At 48.4% G+C, this 17939-nt stretch overlaps 1 protein-coding gene across 2 annotated transcripts in view; it reads left to right on the top strand.

Moving 5' to 3' along the window:
* JPH2 (junctophilin 2) overlaps positions 1–17722 on the top strand; it is a 61135-nt gene extending 43413 nt beyond the window's left edge. Inside the window, exons 4-6 of one of the 2 annotated variants that reach the window (XM_043526678.1) lie at positions 12294–13216; positions 15947–16044; positions 17220–17722. In XM_043526678.1, coding sequence (XP_043382613.1) covers positions 12294–13216; positions 15947–16027 — 1004 coding nt within the window. In that variant the 3' untranslated portion in view covers positions 16028–16044; positions 17220–17722. The remainder of the gene's footprint in view (positions 1–12293; positions 13217–15946; positions 16045–17219) is intronic. The other variant, XM_037877149.2, reaches the window with a different exon arrangement.
* Positions 17723–17939: the final 217 nt, after the last annotated feature.

Raw genomic sequence — 17939 nt, 5'->3', positions numbered from 1 at the left:
GAGCCAACATGTGACGCTTCAGTTAACAATAGCTCATTTGATCCCAGCATGGGACTGTCAGCTGTCACTTGTGTTCCACAATTCACCCAGCACACACCAGGGTATTTATAGCATGCATGTAAGAGGAAATTGGAATTCCCAGTGGGGGGGGGGTAGTGGTTTAAAGTATATATTTAGATTTTTTTTGCATCTGTGGTGGTTCCATAAAGTAATTTGTGCAGCCTTTGCAAAATGGCCCCCCAGGCTGAAACAGCATGTCATTCCTGTTTCAAGCCTCAAATGCTTGAATCATCTGAATGCCTTTTGAATTTAGAGTCACATCAGATTCTTGCATCTTCTACTATTTTATTAGCATTATGTTTTCCTTCTTTTACTCTCTTTTTAATGCAAACTATGTTTTATTGAGAGAGTGGAGGACAGAAAAGCAAAATGATACAACAATACCAGGAAAACATGCATCTGTAAACAAAACTGTAATGGCCTGAATCTTCATTTACACTCAAATCCCTTTATACCACTCTGCCAGTTTAAAAGGGCGTAAACGTAGCGTAACTGAGAATCTGGCCCCCTAGCAATCAAATTCCAACCAAGTGTTGTACAAATGGAATTCCTTCATGTCAATCTTTCTTATGTCAGGATGTCCCTCTCTCTTTTACTGAATTTTATTTTAAGTACGTGATTTTTAAATAACGCAACAACCTCCAGTTTATCTGCAGACTTGAGTTTATGGGGATCAAATAAAGACCCAGAAATCACATGTACACAAAAGAGAAAATAAATGTCATTTATTCTCTTTTGCATGGTTTCAACCCATGGCAGTAACTCCCATGATTTCTCATCACGTGACACATCAGTCATTTCTATTCACAGTGCTGTCTCCTCCAGATTCAGACCACGACTGGTTGCACACATCTGGCAGTGTGATGTCTCATCACAGATGCGTCCTTCTCCCTCTGTTATGGGTGCAAAGTAGAGCTGGGTAAAATTTTTTGGATGAAACATTTTGGCAACAGCAAAAGTTTCACAAATTCATATCGGTTTTGTCAGTTTAGTTCAGATGCAAAAAAATCTGAAAAAGTCGAAACACTTTATGTCAACTTTTTCAAAATGATATGTTTTGATTTTTTGGGGTCAAAATGACTTTTTATTCCAACATTTCTGTCTTATTTTTTAAAAAATGCAAAAAGGTACAAACACTGCTCAGATTTGAAACCAAATGTTTCATTTTGGGTCAACCAAAATATTTCTTTCAAGCCAAAATGATTTTTTTTTACTTTTTGCTTCACTGAAAACTCCAAAAATTTCATTTTTGGCTAGGCTTGAAACAATTTTTGTCCTGCTTTTTCGGAACTGCCGGTGAACTGAAAAGTCCATTATTTGCCCAGCTCTTGTGAGAGGAGTCCTGGACTTACACAGCTAAGTTCCCAAGGGTATGTCTTCACTGCAGAGTTAGCCTGGGGGACTGGAACGCAAGTCTTAGCACCCAGACTAGCCTAGCCTGGCTATTAGTATCCCCACAGCAAAGCTACACCTATGTTACTGTGTTCTCACTGGTTCTGCACTTGACCATGCATCCCTGGGGGCATACCCCGTGGTTCTTCTTTGGGTGCTTGCTCATGTCGATTCCATTCTAGGTGTGTGCATGCCCATGTGCGTGGCCTTTGGAGATTTTTGCCTTAGCAGTACCTGTAGGACTGGCTGTAGTGCCCTCTAGAATGCCACGCTTATGCCATGGTTATCAGGCATTACCTGCCTGCACCCTCTCAGTTCCTTCTTACCACCCAAGGAGGTCAGTTGGAGCGCCTCTCTTGCTCGTCAAGAGCTAGCGGTTTCTCCGATTAGACTTCATGGCTTCAGGTCTTTGTTTGATTGTAGTTAGTGTTAAGTAGTTGTTAAGTGCATAGTAGGTCCCAGCGGGGACTTCGCCCCGTGTGGGGCCTGCCCTGAGCTCCCAGGTTTAGGCCCTGCTCGGTCTGTGGTAGGCCTATGCCTGTGAGTGACTCCCCTCCCCCCCGACAGCTGCCTTAAGTGCTTGGGGGAATCACACATCAAGGAGCATTGCCAGATCTGTAAGAACTTTCCATCTCGCACCCAGAAGGAGAGGGACATTCGCTCATCTGATGGAGTCCGCTCTCTGCCCAGCTTCTCAGCCCTCTGCACAGGCTACACCGAGTACTTCGGCCTCTGTGTGCAGTGCGCCACCAGCGCCCAGCTCCTCTCAGCACCGTTCACCGTCGCCGGTGCCGAAGAAGAAGGCAAGGAAGCGCCCGCCAGTGCCAAGCAAGAAGGCCCAGAGGTCATCCAGTAGAGAGACCAGGCCTGTCTGCCAACCTTCTCTGGAGCAGCACAAGCGTGCCTCCGTGGCTGGGGCTCTTAGCCCTCTTAAGGGTCCATCACTGCCTCTGGTGAGCAGTATGGGACCCACCATCCTGCCGGCACCATCATCATCCCAAACCCAGGCACAGAGAGAAAACAGGTCTCCACCTGCTCATATGGCATCTCCGGTGCCACAGGACCAGGCTAAGGCTCCCCGAGAATGCAAGCCAGCTGTTAAGTCCCCTCCGGGGGCAGGGGAGCGCACCGTAGGTCACTGGACAAGCAATCCCGTGGCAGGTCGTAACTGCACCGCCAATCGCCCAAACTCTCCCCCCGGGTGCCGAGACATTCTTCCACAGTCCAGGGCTCCCCATATTATGACTGACACGTTCACCCTCTTGCCGATCCGTGTCTAGACGTTGGTCTTGGTCACCGGCACCATGGGACCATTCCCCCTCGTGTTACCTGTGTCCGCAGCACCGTTCTCCCCAACGCCAGTTCTCCCCAGTATAGCCATCAGTCACTTACGCCTGGTCAGCGCTCACCGGTAGCCACAACCAGCAAGCAGACCCAGGAGTTGACGGCTCCTCCCTGGTCACTGGAGAGTGGTTCCTCTGGTGCGGAGGCCCAGTTCAGCCCATTGCCTCGGTCTCCGCGACGGGATTGGGCACCAGAAAATGTTCTGCCATCCCCGGCACCGCAGTGGCAGCAAGGCCAGTGGCCAACATAGTGGCCGAATTGGGGAGCATGGGGGGAGTTCTGGTGATGACAATGCCCCCTTCACAGCACGCATCAGTGGAGCAAAGATTGACGGCCCAACTGGTGGAGGTGGGGGCCGGAGGTGGAGGATCCAGTGCCCACCCCCAAACCTCCCTCTCCAGTGGCTGCCGAGCCCTCAGCGCCTCCACCGGTGGCCAGGGCCTCCTTGTCTTCTCCGGACGAGGAGGTCGTGGGACCTTCCAGGGCCAGGCCCCCAGATGACTTTAAAGAACACCAAGCCTTTCTGAGGTGGTGGCTGAGAACTTGGGGCTGGAAGTGCAGGAGATGGTGGAGCAGGAGGACACCCTTTTCAATGTCTTCTCAGCCGCTATGTCTGCCCGGATTGCCCTATCTGTACATGATGGGGTCCTCAAGATTGCTAAGGCTCTGTGGCAGACCCCATCCTCTATCCCACCCACCTCGAATCGGGCTGAGAAAAAGTACTTTGTGCCAGCCAAAGATTTAGAGTAGTTGTATACCCACCCTCCCCAGGGCTCACTGATGGTGTCAGTGGCCAACGAGAAGGACAAGCAGGTTCCCCACCCCCTCTATCCCCAAGAACAAAGAAGCAAAGAAACTTGATTTATTTGGCAGAAAAATTTATTCAACAGACAGCTTACAATTCCGGGTGGTGAACCATCAGGGCCTGCCGGGCCGATACAATTTTAACCTTAGGGACAGCTTCCAGAAGTTCCAGGACTCCCTTCCTCAGGGTCAGGCTCAGGAGTTTGGTAGCCTGGTAGAGGAAGGGATTGCTGTAGCCAGATGCTCCCCGCATATGGCATGGAATGCGGCAGACTTGGCAGCAAGGGTTGTCACATTGGTGGTGGGTATGCAACGCAGCTCCTGGTTCCAAACGGCAGGCCTTTCCCAGGAGATGCAGGCATCAATTCAGGACCTCCCCTTTGATGGAGTTGGGCTCTTCTCTGATCAAATGGACACCAGGCTACATGGGTTGAAGGACACTAAGGCTACCCTTCGCTCACTGGGCATGCAAGGAGAAGGGACACTGGGTTTAGCCATCGCCGCCCTTCCTCCTCTCACTCGCTAGCCCAGCCCGGACCTGCTAAGCACCCGGGGGGCCAAAAGCGATTGTTTTGAGGGTGTGCTCGAGAGCAACGCCACAATCAGCTGGCCAGATCCTGCCCATCCTTTCCTCAACCACCTTTCTCCCTACCGCTCGGCCTGGTCGCAGGTTATCTCATTCTTACCAGATCTTTCCGTACCCCGATGACTGGCTCATCAAGGGCAGGTCTCTGGGACAGGTGCAGAGAAGCCTCAATCTGGTGCGCTCCACCTGCAGCAACCTGGGCCTGTTGATAAAAACAGAAAAGTCCTTGTTAACGCTGGTCCAGCGCATAGAGTTTATCAGACTGGTTCTCGATTCCACGCGAGCCAGGGCCTTCCTTCTGGAAACACGCTTTCAGGGCATAGTGGATATCATTGCCCACGTGAGGAGACATCTGATCACCATGGCCCACACTTGCCTGTGTCTGATGGGCCACATGGCAGTGTGCATGTACATGGTCAGGCACGCCTGGCTTCATCTGCGACCCCTGCAAACATGGCTAGCAACGGTCTACGTTCCCAGCAGGCACCCCCTAGACTGAGCAGTCACTGTGCTGGACTGTGCCCTCTCGCTCTTGAACTGGTGGCTAGACCCCAAGTCAGTGCTGCGGGGGAGGGTGGAGGGGAAGGTGTTCCCTTTATGTCCCCATCACTGTTGCTCATCCTGGTCTCAGACATGTCAAATCTGGGCTGGGGAGCCCACCTGGGCAAGCTCAGCACCCAGGGTCACTGGATGCAGCATGACTTAGCTCTTCATATCAATGTCAGGGAGGTCAAGGCGGTGTGCCTGGCCTCTCAGGTGTTTTTGACCCACCTGAAAGGCAAGGTGGTGCAGGTCCTCACGGACAACACGTCCACGATGTATTACATCAACAGGCAGGGCGGAGCCAGGTCCTCGGCCCTGTGTCAAGAGGAGCTCAGCCTCTGGGACCTTTGTGTGCAGAACGCCATCCACCTGGTGGCCGCTCACTTATCTGGAACCAGGAACATCCTGGCAGATCACCTCAGCAGGACCTTCTCCTCTCACCACAAGTGGTCACCCCATCCGGAGGTGGTCAACCTGATCTTCCGACGGTGGGGTACTCCCCAGGTGGAGCTGTTTGTGTCCAGGCAGAACAGCAAGAGCCATGTGTTCTGCTTCCTATACGGTGGGGACAAGGGTTCCCTGTTGGACACCTTCCTGATCCCATGGTGGGGAGCATGGATGTATGCCTTTCTGCCCGTGCCGCTTATCCACAGAGTCCTGCTAAAGGTGAAGCAAGACAGAGTGTGCGTCATTCTCATTGCCCTGGAGTGGCCTCACCAGCACTGGTTCAGCATGCTGCTGAGTCTTTCGGTGGCCAACCTGCTGCAGTTACCTCTCCGTCCGATCTGCGATCCCAGAACCACGGCAATCTGCTGCACCCGAACCTGGCGTGGCTGCACCTGATGGCGTGGCTGCTCTGTGGCTAAGCAAGGACGAGCAAGAGTGCTCTGTGGCAGTCCAACAGGTCCTGCTGGGCAACAGGAAGCCTTCTACTAGGGCTGCCTATGTGGCCAAGTGGAAGCACTTTGCATGTTGGACCTTGGACAAGCGCGTTTGTCCTGAGGAGGCCCTGTTGCAGGACATCCTGGACTGTCTGCTGCACCTAAAGCTCCAGGGCTTGTTGCTGTCTTCAGTCAGGGTGCACCTAACAGCCATTTCTGCGTTCCATCCTCTGCTTCAGGGCAGATCTGTCTTCGGCCATCCCATGACAGCGCAATTCCTGAAAGGTCTAGAGCACCTGTACCCACACGTCCAAGACCCGGTTCCCTGTGGGACCTGAATCTGGTGCTCTTGAGGCTCATGGGCCCTCCTTTTTAACCCCTAGCTTCCTGCTCCTTCCTGCTCCTTTCGTGGAAGGTGTCCTTCTTGGTCACCATAACGTCGGCATGGTGGGTGTCCGAGATCAGGGCGCTCACGTCAGAGCCACCTTATACGGTCTTCTACAAGGACAAGGTCCAGCTGCACCCGCATCCGGCTTTTCTGCCCAAGGTTGTTTCCCGGATCCACACGGGCCAGGACATTTACTTACCGGTCCTCTGTCCAAAGCCTCACGCATCGGATGAGGGGCGAAGGTTGCATACGCTGGATGTCAGACAGGCGCTGGCCTTCTACATCGATAGAATGCGGCTGTTCCACAAGTCAAAGCAGTTGTTCGTTGCTGTCGCGGACAGGATGAAGGGCTGCCTGATGTCAGCCCAGAGAATTTCATCTTGGACCACGGCGTGCATCTGCCAGTGCTACGAGCTGGCGAAAGTGCCCCCGCCAGCGGTTGTGATGGCTCATTCCACTAGAGCACAGGCGTCTTCGGTGGCCTTCCTGGCACAGGTGCCAATCCAAGAGATCTGTCGGGCCGCCACCTGGTCGTCGGTCCATACGTTCGCGTCGCACTACACGCTGACCCAGCAGGCGCAAGACGACGCCGGCTTTGGCAGCGCTGTACTGCAAGCTGCTCAGTGGTGAACTCCGAGCCCCCCTCCATTGATCCTGCTTGTGAATCACCTAGAATGGAATTGACATAAGCAAGCACTCGAAGAAAAAAACCCGATTACCTACCTTTCGTAACTGTTGTTCTTTGAGATGTGTTGCTCATGTCCATTCCATTGCCCGCCCTCCTGCCCCTTGGTCGGAGTTGTCGGCAAGACGGAACTGAGAGGGCACAGGGCCGGCAGCACCTGATATACTGCGGCGTGAGCGCGGCACTCTAGAGGGCGCTACAGCCGGCCTTACGGGTACCGCTAAGGCAGAAATCTCTGATGCCCATGCGTGTGGGGGTGCGCACACCTAGAATGGAATGGACATGAGCAACACATCTCGAAGAACAACAGTTACGAAAGGCAGGTAACCTTTTTTCCTTTGTGCTGAGAGGCTCTAGGAGTCATTCCCAGTTAATTGTGTCAATTGTGTGAGAACTTGTCTATCCCCTGGGTGGAATCGTGGGAAGGCATTGGAGGACTGTCATTACTTGAGTGGTTTTGCCTGCATCCTCGCTACAAAGTGAGCAGTTTCCAGCTTGAGTGAAGCACCCAGGTTCTAACCCACACGCTCAGCTGGGCCAACCAGCCCGGACTTAAAGCACCTCCAAATGCAGGTCAGAGGTTTATTTGTGTGGACGGTTGGGGCGGGGGTGGGGGTTGGGCTAAAACCCAGATAGGGGCCTTGGTAACTGTGCAGTAAAGACATACCCCAAGAGGGCTGACCCTCTTTTGTGGTTGCCACTCAAGTAGTTAGAAATACCAAGGGCTCATATTTGCACCTGCAGTTCATTTAGACGGGTGCAAAAATAGTGCCTACGTTGCCAGTGCAAATCGCACCAGCCCTTTAGTAAGCATTCTGCACACTGTCCCAGCCAGTATCACAGTGTAACAAACAGGGGCAAAAATCCTGCAGAGAAAGGGCCTCACTGAAATGTTGCACTTAGAGGCAGGCGACAAGGCACAGGCTGAACAAACGCCGGAGACTGAGCGAGGTGGGGAGTGACGGCATGTTTGTGAGATTGATTTTTCTTGTGTGAATTATTCAGAGGGAGAAGACGGCACCAGCTGAGAGGCAAGGAACCCAAGGCGGGCGGGGAGGGTGCTGGGCGCTATTTTGAGGAGACTGAACAACTGGTGAAATGGCCTCCAAATAATCTAGTTGCAGCCAGAAATAAATGGCCCTGAATGGGTCTCTTTATGATTGACAGGAGCGTGCAGGCAGGGCAGGGTGGCTAAAATAAATCCTATACCTCTCCCCTACCCCCACCTTTGGTAGGAGTTACCCTGTACAGGCCAGTGTTAGCAGCATACTGCTCACACCATTGATTTTTTAACAGGAGTAGATCATCAAAGTCCAACTTCCAGGCCAGGCGCAAAACCTCAGTTAATACTTGGGGGAGGGGAGAAAAAGAGATTGAACGGCTACATAGTCCACTGTAGGGAGACTTAAAGGCCCTGTTCCCTTTGTAGCACATACTTGGCTACATTCATCTGTGTTCCCCAGAAGCTCTCAGGTTCAGCAGAACCATACAGGGGATGCTGTTTCCAAAGACAGTTGTAGGTGGCATGGCTTGAACAGGAGCCAAAAGCATAATTCAGAGCAAATGTTTAATGTGTGATGCCTCGGTCTGTTCCCAGATTGCCCTTTAAGATTGGCTCAAATTATTATTTATCATTTGTATTACTGTAGCACCTGCGGAGCTCCTGTTGTGGACTAGGACCCCTTTGTGCTCGTTGCTGGACAAACACTGGACAAACTCATTTTTCAAAATGATTCGCCAAGTAACTCCTGCCAGTGGTTCTTGCTCTGCTGATCAGTCACAGACAGCACGTTGCATTCAATGTTCAAAACACAAACTGGACACCTGGTGTATTTCTGTTTCCTGACCAGCTAAGCAGAGCTTTTGGAATCAGGTTTTTGGTCTGAATAGTCAGGATTACAAATGTAATATTTGCTTTATATGAATGATATGCTTGTATAGTCCCTAAAAATTCACTGTCTCTGCCAGCACACTTGTTTGCTGAAATACTGGCAGAAAGTGACCACAAAAGGGGCGTGAACTCAGACTGAATAGAGTCTTTTACTCAAATGAATAGCCACAGACATGTTTCTCTTAGGCACCCACCTCTAATTTAAATCCGGGTTGTTTGCTCTAGTGTAGGCAGGATTTTTTGGCAATTGTACTAGACAAAACAGACTCCATCTTCTCTACCACCTCTCAGAAGGATTCTTAGCAGGGGTGTTGGATTGGGACCATGTGGAGTGGAAGGAAGCTGTACTGCAACCAGTGGGAACATGACATGGTCTCCTACATAGGGCACTAGGGCTCTGCCACTGAAATGCTATGTGACCTTGGGCAAATCACTTCCTCTCTCTGTGCCTCTGTGACCTCTCCCACCCTTTGTCTGTCTTGTCTATTTAGACTGCAAGTGCTTTGAGCAGTGGCTATCTCTTACAATGTGTATGTACAGCACTTAGCACAATGTGGCCCTGGTCTCAGTTGTGGCCTCTAGGCACCACTGTAATATCAATAACAATAACCACCCTTCTGTAGACCAGGGGCCAAAGTTCCATCCCTGCATCCTCACCTTTGCCTACTGCCCTTTGACAACCGGCATAGGCCAATGACTCTATCCTATTCTGTTCTGATTCCTGCACTCGCCCCCCTGGTATTGCTCCTTCCAGCAGTACTTTAAGCGATGTGACCACACATCTATTTGTTATTTGTTTTTTCATCATCTCCCCACAGGGAGAAGCATGTGCAGGGCATGTTGGGTTGGTAGGGTTTTGCTGATTGTTTTAAAGAGGCCAGATTGTACTACTGTACTTCAAAATGTAAGCAGGTTTGTTTGGTGGGGATTTGCCGTGCAGTCTTTGTGCAAGGTTACCGAGAAGCAAAGATTTACTGACAGGAAAACAATGATCTAAGCTGTGTTGACACCAGCAAGTCAGATGAGGTCAGACATCAGAGTGAAATCTAAATCCTGGAGTCACCTTGTGGAATTGGAATGGGTCTTTGCTCTGCTGTTCTGAACAGGATCTCCATGCCAGAGGTCACTTAGCTGGACATTGCACAGGTCTGTGGAGCTGCTTATAGTCAGGCTTCGTCTACGCACTTGGCTGTCACAACAGGCCCTTTTGCCTGGATGACTCAGCTGGCTTTCCCCATACAGGTGCAGGGAAATCCAATCAAGGAGTGAGTTTTTATTCTGACCTATAGCTCCTTGTCTCAGTTTTCCCTTAGCTGCCTGTTTGAAGGGCTGTGTCAGAGATAGAAATAAGCGTCTATTTCCAATGTGTGGTGAATCTCTTCTGAAAACATACTGTGATTTTAAGAGTTTAGATGTACTGCGGAAAATCCAACTTGGCTCTTTTCACATGAGATGGTTAGAAAGTCCTTTCTTCAGGCAAAGGGAAGTCAACGCATGGAGCAAATTTCTAGGGCAAGTGACTAGAACAGAGAATATAAGAGTGAGAGACATTCACACTTGTGTCAGAAGGAGGGGAGCGAAGGAATGTGGAGAAAGACAGGAAGGTGAGAGTGAGGCTATGTCTACACTGATTTTCCTGCACCAGAACACATACTCGCACTTGCTGTCATCATGCTAGTAACGGCAGTCAAGGCACAGCTAAGCCGTGTCAAGTACAAACCAGTGGGTATGTACTCCGCACAGTCAGGACTCCAAGATCCTATTGCAGCTCTTCACATGACTGACTGGGTGACCTGGGAACACCACCTTGTGTCTCTATGCCTCAGCTTCTCCATCTGCGTAATGAAGAGAACAGCAGCTACCTCACTGTGTTTCGACTGAGCTGCGATTGTGATACTGGTTGTCTGTAAAGCATATTCTGCTCCTTGGGTGAAAGGAGCTACAAAGATATATGGGAGAATTTTTATTTCCCGCTCCCTGCTAGAATAGCAAGGATTTTTCTTTAGTTGACAGGTTTATTAACGAAGAGGGAGAGAATCTTCTCTTGGGTTTTTCAGTGTATCCTTTAACCCGGACCACGGTGTTATCTTCAGCAAAAGTCCCAGCTAGTTAAGTCACTCGGAGAAATGTAGCAGGACTGTTTAGCTGCTGGGAAATGCAACAAAAGGCCGGTTTGGGAGGAACTTGAATGCACTCAGAGGCAGGTGACAAGGCACAGGCTGAGCAAATGCTGGAAAGTGAGAGAGGTGGGGAGTGACGGGGAGTGGGAAGAACCTTCTTGTCTTTCTGCATATTATATGTTTTTTCAGTGGAACCCTGCAGGGTCCAGTTTCAGATAGGAATGTGTTGAATCACCGACTGGTGCCTGTATCAGACTGGCCTTGCAGAGCACAGGATGAACCCATAAAATCAGGGCTTGTTCTTAAAATATAGTATGGGTGGTACACAGTCTTCCTGCTGGGTCACATCCAAGCTATTGACCTAGACAGTCTACCGTGGAATTAGACAGTCCCCATACGTGGGCTTCAGTATATTTTAAGGTAAAGGCTTAGTTACTTGAACCAGGTGCTTTATATAGAGTCCATGTCAGAAACAGCACAGAGCTGGCATGGCCGAGTTCAGGCAGGAGGCCAGCAGGAACCGGCGAGCACACGCAGAGAGAGTTACCTTGACCTGAAGAAGAGCTCTGTGTAGTTCAAAAGCTTGTCTCTTCCACCAACATCAGTTGGTCCAATAAAAGATATTACCTCACCCACTTTGTCCCTCTCATTTACCTTATCCTAGGCTAGGATCTTGGCAAAGTGACAATGTAGACATTACAGTCTGTGAACAGGTCCTGCTTCTAACTGAAGGGAACAATCCTGGCCAATCCAACTAGGCTACAGGATCTTTCCCATCTATAGTGTCTATGATTCTGAAAACACCTTGTTCCTGATTTTCAGATATTTAGTTCTGGAGGTGCAAAGTTGGGTCTGTGATGCATACGGTGGCGGACTAATGATTTTGCCGCCCTTAGGCCCTGAAATAATTGCCACCCCCTTTCTTTCTTTTGTATAGCATTTTTTTAAAGCTGAGAACCGCTTAATTTCTTCCTTACAGTCAGATTATTAACGTTTAGGATTGTCGTGAGTACGTTTACTAAATGGCATTGCGCCGTCATTGGTGGTTTCAGTACGTGCTCTAGTTAGTGGAATCGCGGCGTCACTGATGCTCCAGTTTGGTGCGCAGCTACAGTAGGAATAAACGATGATACAGGCGTCTGACAGGCAGTGGGCTTCTGCAAAAATGCCGCCATTACAAAAGCGCTGCTATTATAAATTTGCCGCCCCTGCAAATTTGCCACCCTAGGCCTAGGGCCTTGTCGGCCTAGGCGATAATATGCCATTGGATGCATATTACTAGAGAGGGTCTAACTTCCTGCTTGTAACTACAAATCAAGTCATTTGATGGGCAGTATTTGCACCTGCAGTGAAGTGCAGACACAAAAATGTAGGTGCAGTTTTTTGCAGCCACAAACTTGCACCCTCAAAACCAGTTGTCAGGTCATGGGGCAGCAGAAAAGTAGGTTCCTTGTGTTCTCACATGGTAACAAGGATCGTAAGGGGCCCTTGAGCATGTGTTCACTCAGACCCTTTAGCTCATGCGAACTAAGAGGCAGGCAGAGGGAGACCAGCTACTCACAGAGGATGCTGAACATCTCTTCCTTTCCTCTCCTCCAGGCCCTGAGTACCAGAAGAGGAAGTTGCTCCAGGAGATCATTGAGAATGTAGAGAATGTGGGGAACATGGAAGCGGTAGCTCTGCCAACCAAAGCGCCACCACCGTCAACCCCTCCCGAAAGCCCTCAGCTCCATGAGAAAGACTCTGCCCCCTGCAAGGAAAATCCAGCCCGAATGCCATCTCCAAGTCCCGCTGGAACGCCGCCGGAGGCAAAGCGGGCAAAGCAGAGTTCACAGAGGGATGGCTTCCTCAGCCCTGGCAACTGGAACGGGGATCACAGCAGAGATGGGAGCCTCACAGGAAGTAGGCCCAGCACACCATCCAATCCACTGTTGGCACACGGGGAGAAGGCAGCAGCCAGTAGCAGACCTGCCTCACAGAACTCCATTCGGCTCAGCAATACCAGGACTTCAGCAGACCAGATGGAGATCAAGCCCCTTCAGAGGATAGTGCAAGAACCTGATGTTGAATTATACCAAGGCTATCACAGCTACGCAGTGAGGACCTCCCCAATCACTCCCCCCTTGGACTTTGAGGAAGAACCATTCCCTGTCCCCAAATCACCTGCCAAGTCGGTCTCCCCAGAGCCAAAAACTGACGTGAGGGCTATTGAACACAAAGCAGAACTTCAGAGGAGGGGAGGTACACCCATCACTCAGCAGGAACCAGCACTTGAAGAGAAACCAGTGCCCACAGCAGAATCTAAACCAGAGCAGCCCACGCCAGAGCCCAAACATAAACAAGAGCTGAAGCAACACCATACAGCCGAGCACAAGGCTGCTGTGAAAACAGAAGCTGCAATTGAAGCCAAGCCTGAGCAAAAGACTGAGATCAAGGCTCTGGTTAAACCCGAACCTACGGTGGTAGCTAAGAAGGAGCCTTCACCTGAAGAAGTGACACAGGAGGTGGATGAATTTGAAGAGGTGATGTTGCATGGTAGCCTTATTAGAATAGGAATTGTATGTGTGTGGGGCCAGATTTTCAAAGCAGCCTTTGAAATTGTGCGTTCACTTGGGGTGGTTGCACATCTCTCACCAATTTGCATGTGTGTGGGTACAAAATCTGCACATGCACTTTGGAAGGCTTGTTTCAGAGTTCAACTTCTAGTGAAACATCTTGCCAGTATCTTGGTTAATTGAAGGTAATTTGAATTTAATATAACTTTAGGTGAGACCAGATGCTCCAAGGTTTCTTCTGGCCTTAAAATCTATGAAACTATGAAAGATCTCTGGGATAGTTTTATCCATGCCTAGTGCAGGGTTTCCTGCTAGCGACAGGATAGCTCAGGAGATTGGGAATTGACCTTTCACCTCAAGTTCACTGGTTTGTATATGGAACAGCTGGGCAGTGAATATTAATAGGTGAACCTCAAAAGGGTCTGAAGGTTTAGATACTTAGAATTTCAGAGGCTTCTTCAAACCTTTATGGCCTAGAAATTAGGCTGGAATCCTCATAAGAAGTGGCTTTCCCAGTGTCTGCTGGGTTAAGCTGGACCGGTAATACCACAAAGATGGTGTTTCTCATCTTATTTAAAGATAGTTCTGCTTCCAGTCTCAGGTGAAAGAGGTGCTTGGAATCTTTTGTTACAAATATTAATTGTTTTGACTGTCATATGAAGTTTGGGTTTGACTTTCTGCCTCAAGGTTTGGGTGATTGATAAGGTGGGTTCTTATTTTATCCTCATTGGCTTACCTCTTCCGAATTAAAAGCGCTTGTTACCACCAGAAGGGATGGTGGCCTGTATCAAGTGAACCAGTGGTCTAAAGCCAGCATAGTGGCCTAGTGGACGGACGCCCACATCACAAAGCCCCTGTGCACATAATCTATCTAAGGTACTTTTATGGTCCTCGTTGCCATAGTACCTGAGCTCCTCACAACCTTTTTACTATATTGAACCCCACAATGTCTCTGTATTTTTACAGATGGGGAGCTGAGGCACAGAGAGACCAACTGTGAGTTTCAGAAGTAACGGGTGATTTCACGTGCTTCAATTTGGGGTGCCGCAACCTGAGACACTGTAAAGGGCCCTCGTTGTCAGAAAGAGCTGAACACCCATCCTCTGAAAATCAGGCCTATTTCCAGTATCTCAAGCTAGGCTCTCCAAATTTTAGACACTCAGCATCCAATGAAGTGAGCTGTAGCTCACGAAAGCTTATGCTCAAATAAATTTGTTAGTCTCTAAGGTGCCACAAGTACTCCTTTTCTTTCAGCATCATTAGTTGCTTTTGAAAATCTTGGCCTAAGTGACTTGGCCATGGTCACACAGGAAGTCTGTGGCAGAGTGGGGAATTGAATGCAGGTTTCCTGTGCCCCAGGCTACCACTCTAACCACTGGACTGTCATTCCTCCCTGATAGTGGGACAGGCCCCTGCCCTGAAATTGGGATCTGAATGTTCTCTGAAGCTCCTGGTTGTGTTCTGATGCCAGGTTTAAGTTTGCCCACTTGAGAGGAAGGGGCTGGCCAGCAGATCAGGATCCCAAGTCCTGGGGGCAGTTGAATCTGGGGTTGTGGTTTGGGCTCATGGCTTGAAGGCAAAATTCTGTTTAGAAGTTATTCTGATCCAGTCTGAGGCAGCCCTGATGACAAGCATGTGAAGGTGACTGATCGTTACAGCCTCAGGTTACTGTATAAAAGTGGCCCCCTGAGAAGGAATCCAGTTACTTTTCAGCCTGAAAGTAATATGCATTCAGGTTGAAGACTTTTGTTAGCAGCTAATTTCTCCTGCCCCAGTTCAGGTAATGGCCTTCCTTTCCCCGGTCATTGTAACCCCAACTGCTGCTGCAGTCTAGCTATGCAATTCACACACATGACACAAAAGGGACCAAAATTGATCCACAACTTCTGGCTTTTGTGCAATGTAATCATTTACATGCATCCAGTTCCCTTTTGGATCCCATAGCCATTTGTAAGAGGGGTTTGTTTGTTTTTTCTCCTAAAGTAACTTTCACAACCAGTCCTGCCTCTGGATGAAAAATAAATTGTCATACAGAAAATTTTTGTCCAACGTTGTATTTAAAATGTCCCTTTGTCGCTCTCTTTTCCTGGAATAGTTTTCATACATCAGATGTTGGTGTGTAAAATAACCCCGTGCTTCATCTATCTCTCCACCTATGAGGAAATTAAAATTGTTTTCTCCCAGCCCCATGGCAGTGTTGGAACATCAAATAATACAATAAAACAACAACGACGGAAAATCAATATCACAAGAAAATGGCTTTTCTTTTCTCAACATGCTATTTTCTCTTCTAGTCCCAAATTAAGACAACCTAACAAAAATAAAGTAAGTTTTTCTTCTTAAAAACAGCAACATTGCAAACATGGGCAATTTGCGGCAGAGGCAATGGAATTTTGAGAACAACTTGAAATGAAATGTACTAGTTGTTTGCACAAGCCCAGAGAGGCTGCCGTGGTCTTTTCAGCCTGGTCAGATAGCGAAGAAGATTTAATCAAAGGACAAGAGTGAGAGCTGCTGGATACTCAGCACTTTTTTGAAAATCAGGCCAGTTATTTAGGTGACTAGATTTAGGCACCCATTTTTGAAAGAAATTGGTTTAAAAGTGTCTTTTGAATTGGGTGGTAGCTCAGAGAACTGTGTCTATGTCTGCATTTGAATCATGGTGGTTAATACTTTGCTTTGGCTTTTTTCCCTTAGGGACCTAACACAATCATGATCTGCATGGTCATCTTATTGAATATTGGTCTGGCCATCTTATTTGTACATTTTCTGACATGATGTGCCCCTCAGTCAAGGTAAGATTGACAAATGCATGGAAATGAAACAGTGAAATGAGTTCAGTGGGAGAAAATTCCCTGCTCCTGTTTTGAATATTTCCCTAAAGAAAGACTCCAATGTCTTCCTTTTTTAAATGGCCAACTTTGCCAGCTGGGCCAATAATTCACAGCCAATAATTTATTCAGTAAGTGTTGCCTCTTTTTGTGTTTGCAATTAGTTTGCAAACTGATAGGGATTCTCAAATGTATTCATTATCAAAAGTATTAGTTGAAGAATTCTTGGTCAGTTGTTTTTTCATGGGGGTGGGACTTTGTTTTTCAACATTCAAATCTGAACTGTTTTGATTAAGAGAAAATCACATGATATACTTTTAACCTCCCTCCCCCACCCCAGTTAGATGAGCATGACTTACAGAGTAAGATTTCCAGCTGTAGTTGAGCTAGCCTGGTTCAGATTAGGGTTAAACTGGGGTTCAGAGACTGGTCTGGACACTGAATGGGGATGAAGGTTTAGCTTAGGGTTGGTTGCATTAAAATCTTGCACACAGTCCCTGTGAGGCTACAGGCCCAAACGGTAAATCTCTCATAAGTTCACACAAGCTTTCTATCGTCTTGGGCTGAAAATGTGCGAGAAAACTATTGAATCTGCATCCTAACCTTAGTCCTGACTTGGCCTCAAACCTGAACCTAATGCTCACAGACCCATGCCCATTCAAAGCCTGATTCATGCTCCTGTTCTGTTGGGATGACCAGTAGCTAAAACAGCTCAGCTAAACTCTGCTTTATTTAGCTTAATGTATTAATCATTATTCCAACGGTGTGAATGAAACCGGTGGGGGGAAATACATTAATAGCCTTTACTGCCTTTTGCAGTAGGATAAACAGCAGCTCTTAGCGGCCAGGTTTGGTAAAAGGCTCTCGAGCCTTTTGTTTACTGGAGAGAGATGTTTTTGAAAGTGGGCGATTCAAGTTCATTCCAAATCTGCCCACAGACAACTTGCAGAATGTGAAGCGTGTGTTTCAGTCTCAAGGACTGAGCCTAGCTTCCTCCATTATAAAGGATCCAGGCAGAAAGAGAGATGCCATCCTTGCACACTCCCTCTGACCAGAAGCTCCTCATGCTCTCCTACAACATACCTAGGAATGGTTGTACATATTGCTCTTCACTAACCCTTCCATTGATCTTTGCCCAGAACAGGTGTTACCATTGATGTAGACCATGGACCTTGGCAGGGATTAAACTCTTGGACATATGGAAACATCAAAGAGGAGGATGTTAGAACCTAAAGTTGCACAACAAACATGAACCTTAAAATAAAGCTTTCTGATTATCTGGTGAGCATCACTGCTCCCAGTCGGTGGGTGACTCTCCAGTCCAACAAAAAGAAGCCTGGATTTTTGCAACCCTTCCTCGTTCTTTCCTTTGTAGGAACTAGCCGTTGCCTTAAAGTGTTCTCACCAAAGTCACTGATTGTGCCAGGGAAGAGGGATTTATCTGTAGTTGTAGAAGCATGTACACTTAAGTGCCCTGTGTTCTTTGGCTCCCTTGACTGACTCTGTTTCAGTGATTTTCCCAGAGAATGTCAATAAACACAATGAGATAATCCAATTCACACGTTAGCCAGGAACACTCATACTAGCCAAGCCAGAGTTGGAGGTGTTCAACCACTCCACTAAGTCCAAGAGTATTATCAATCCACTGTTAGCAAAAGCCTTAGGCTGCTTCCCCTGCTGCTACTGAAATGGAGTTAGATTATTTATAACAAGGCATAGCCTTGAGGGAACCCATACTTGGAATTCAGTGAATCTAATATCATCCAAGGTGAAGAAACCAAAAGCATTTACTCTCCTGGCTCCCGTAGTAATTTCTTGCTAAGGGGCAACTGAAATTGGGCAGAGTGTAAAGCAAGCAA

This window comes from Chelonia mydas, chromosome 13 (assembly GCF_015237465.2).
Source record: "Chelonia mydas isolate rCheMyd1 chromosome 13, rCheMyd1.pri.v2, whole genome shotgun sequence".
In the NCBI taxonomy this organism is placed as follows: domain Eukaryota; kingdom Metazoa; phylum Chordata; order Testudines; family Cheloniidae; genus Chelonia; species Chelonia mydas.
The sequence above is the reverse complement of the archived record's forward strand: the minus strand, read 5'-3'. Positions and strand labels throughout refer to the sequence as shown.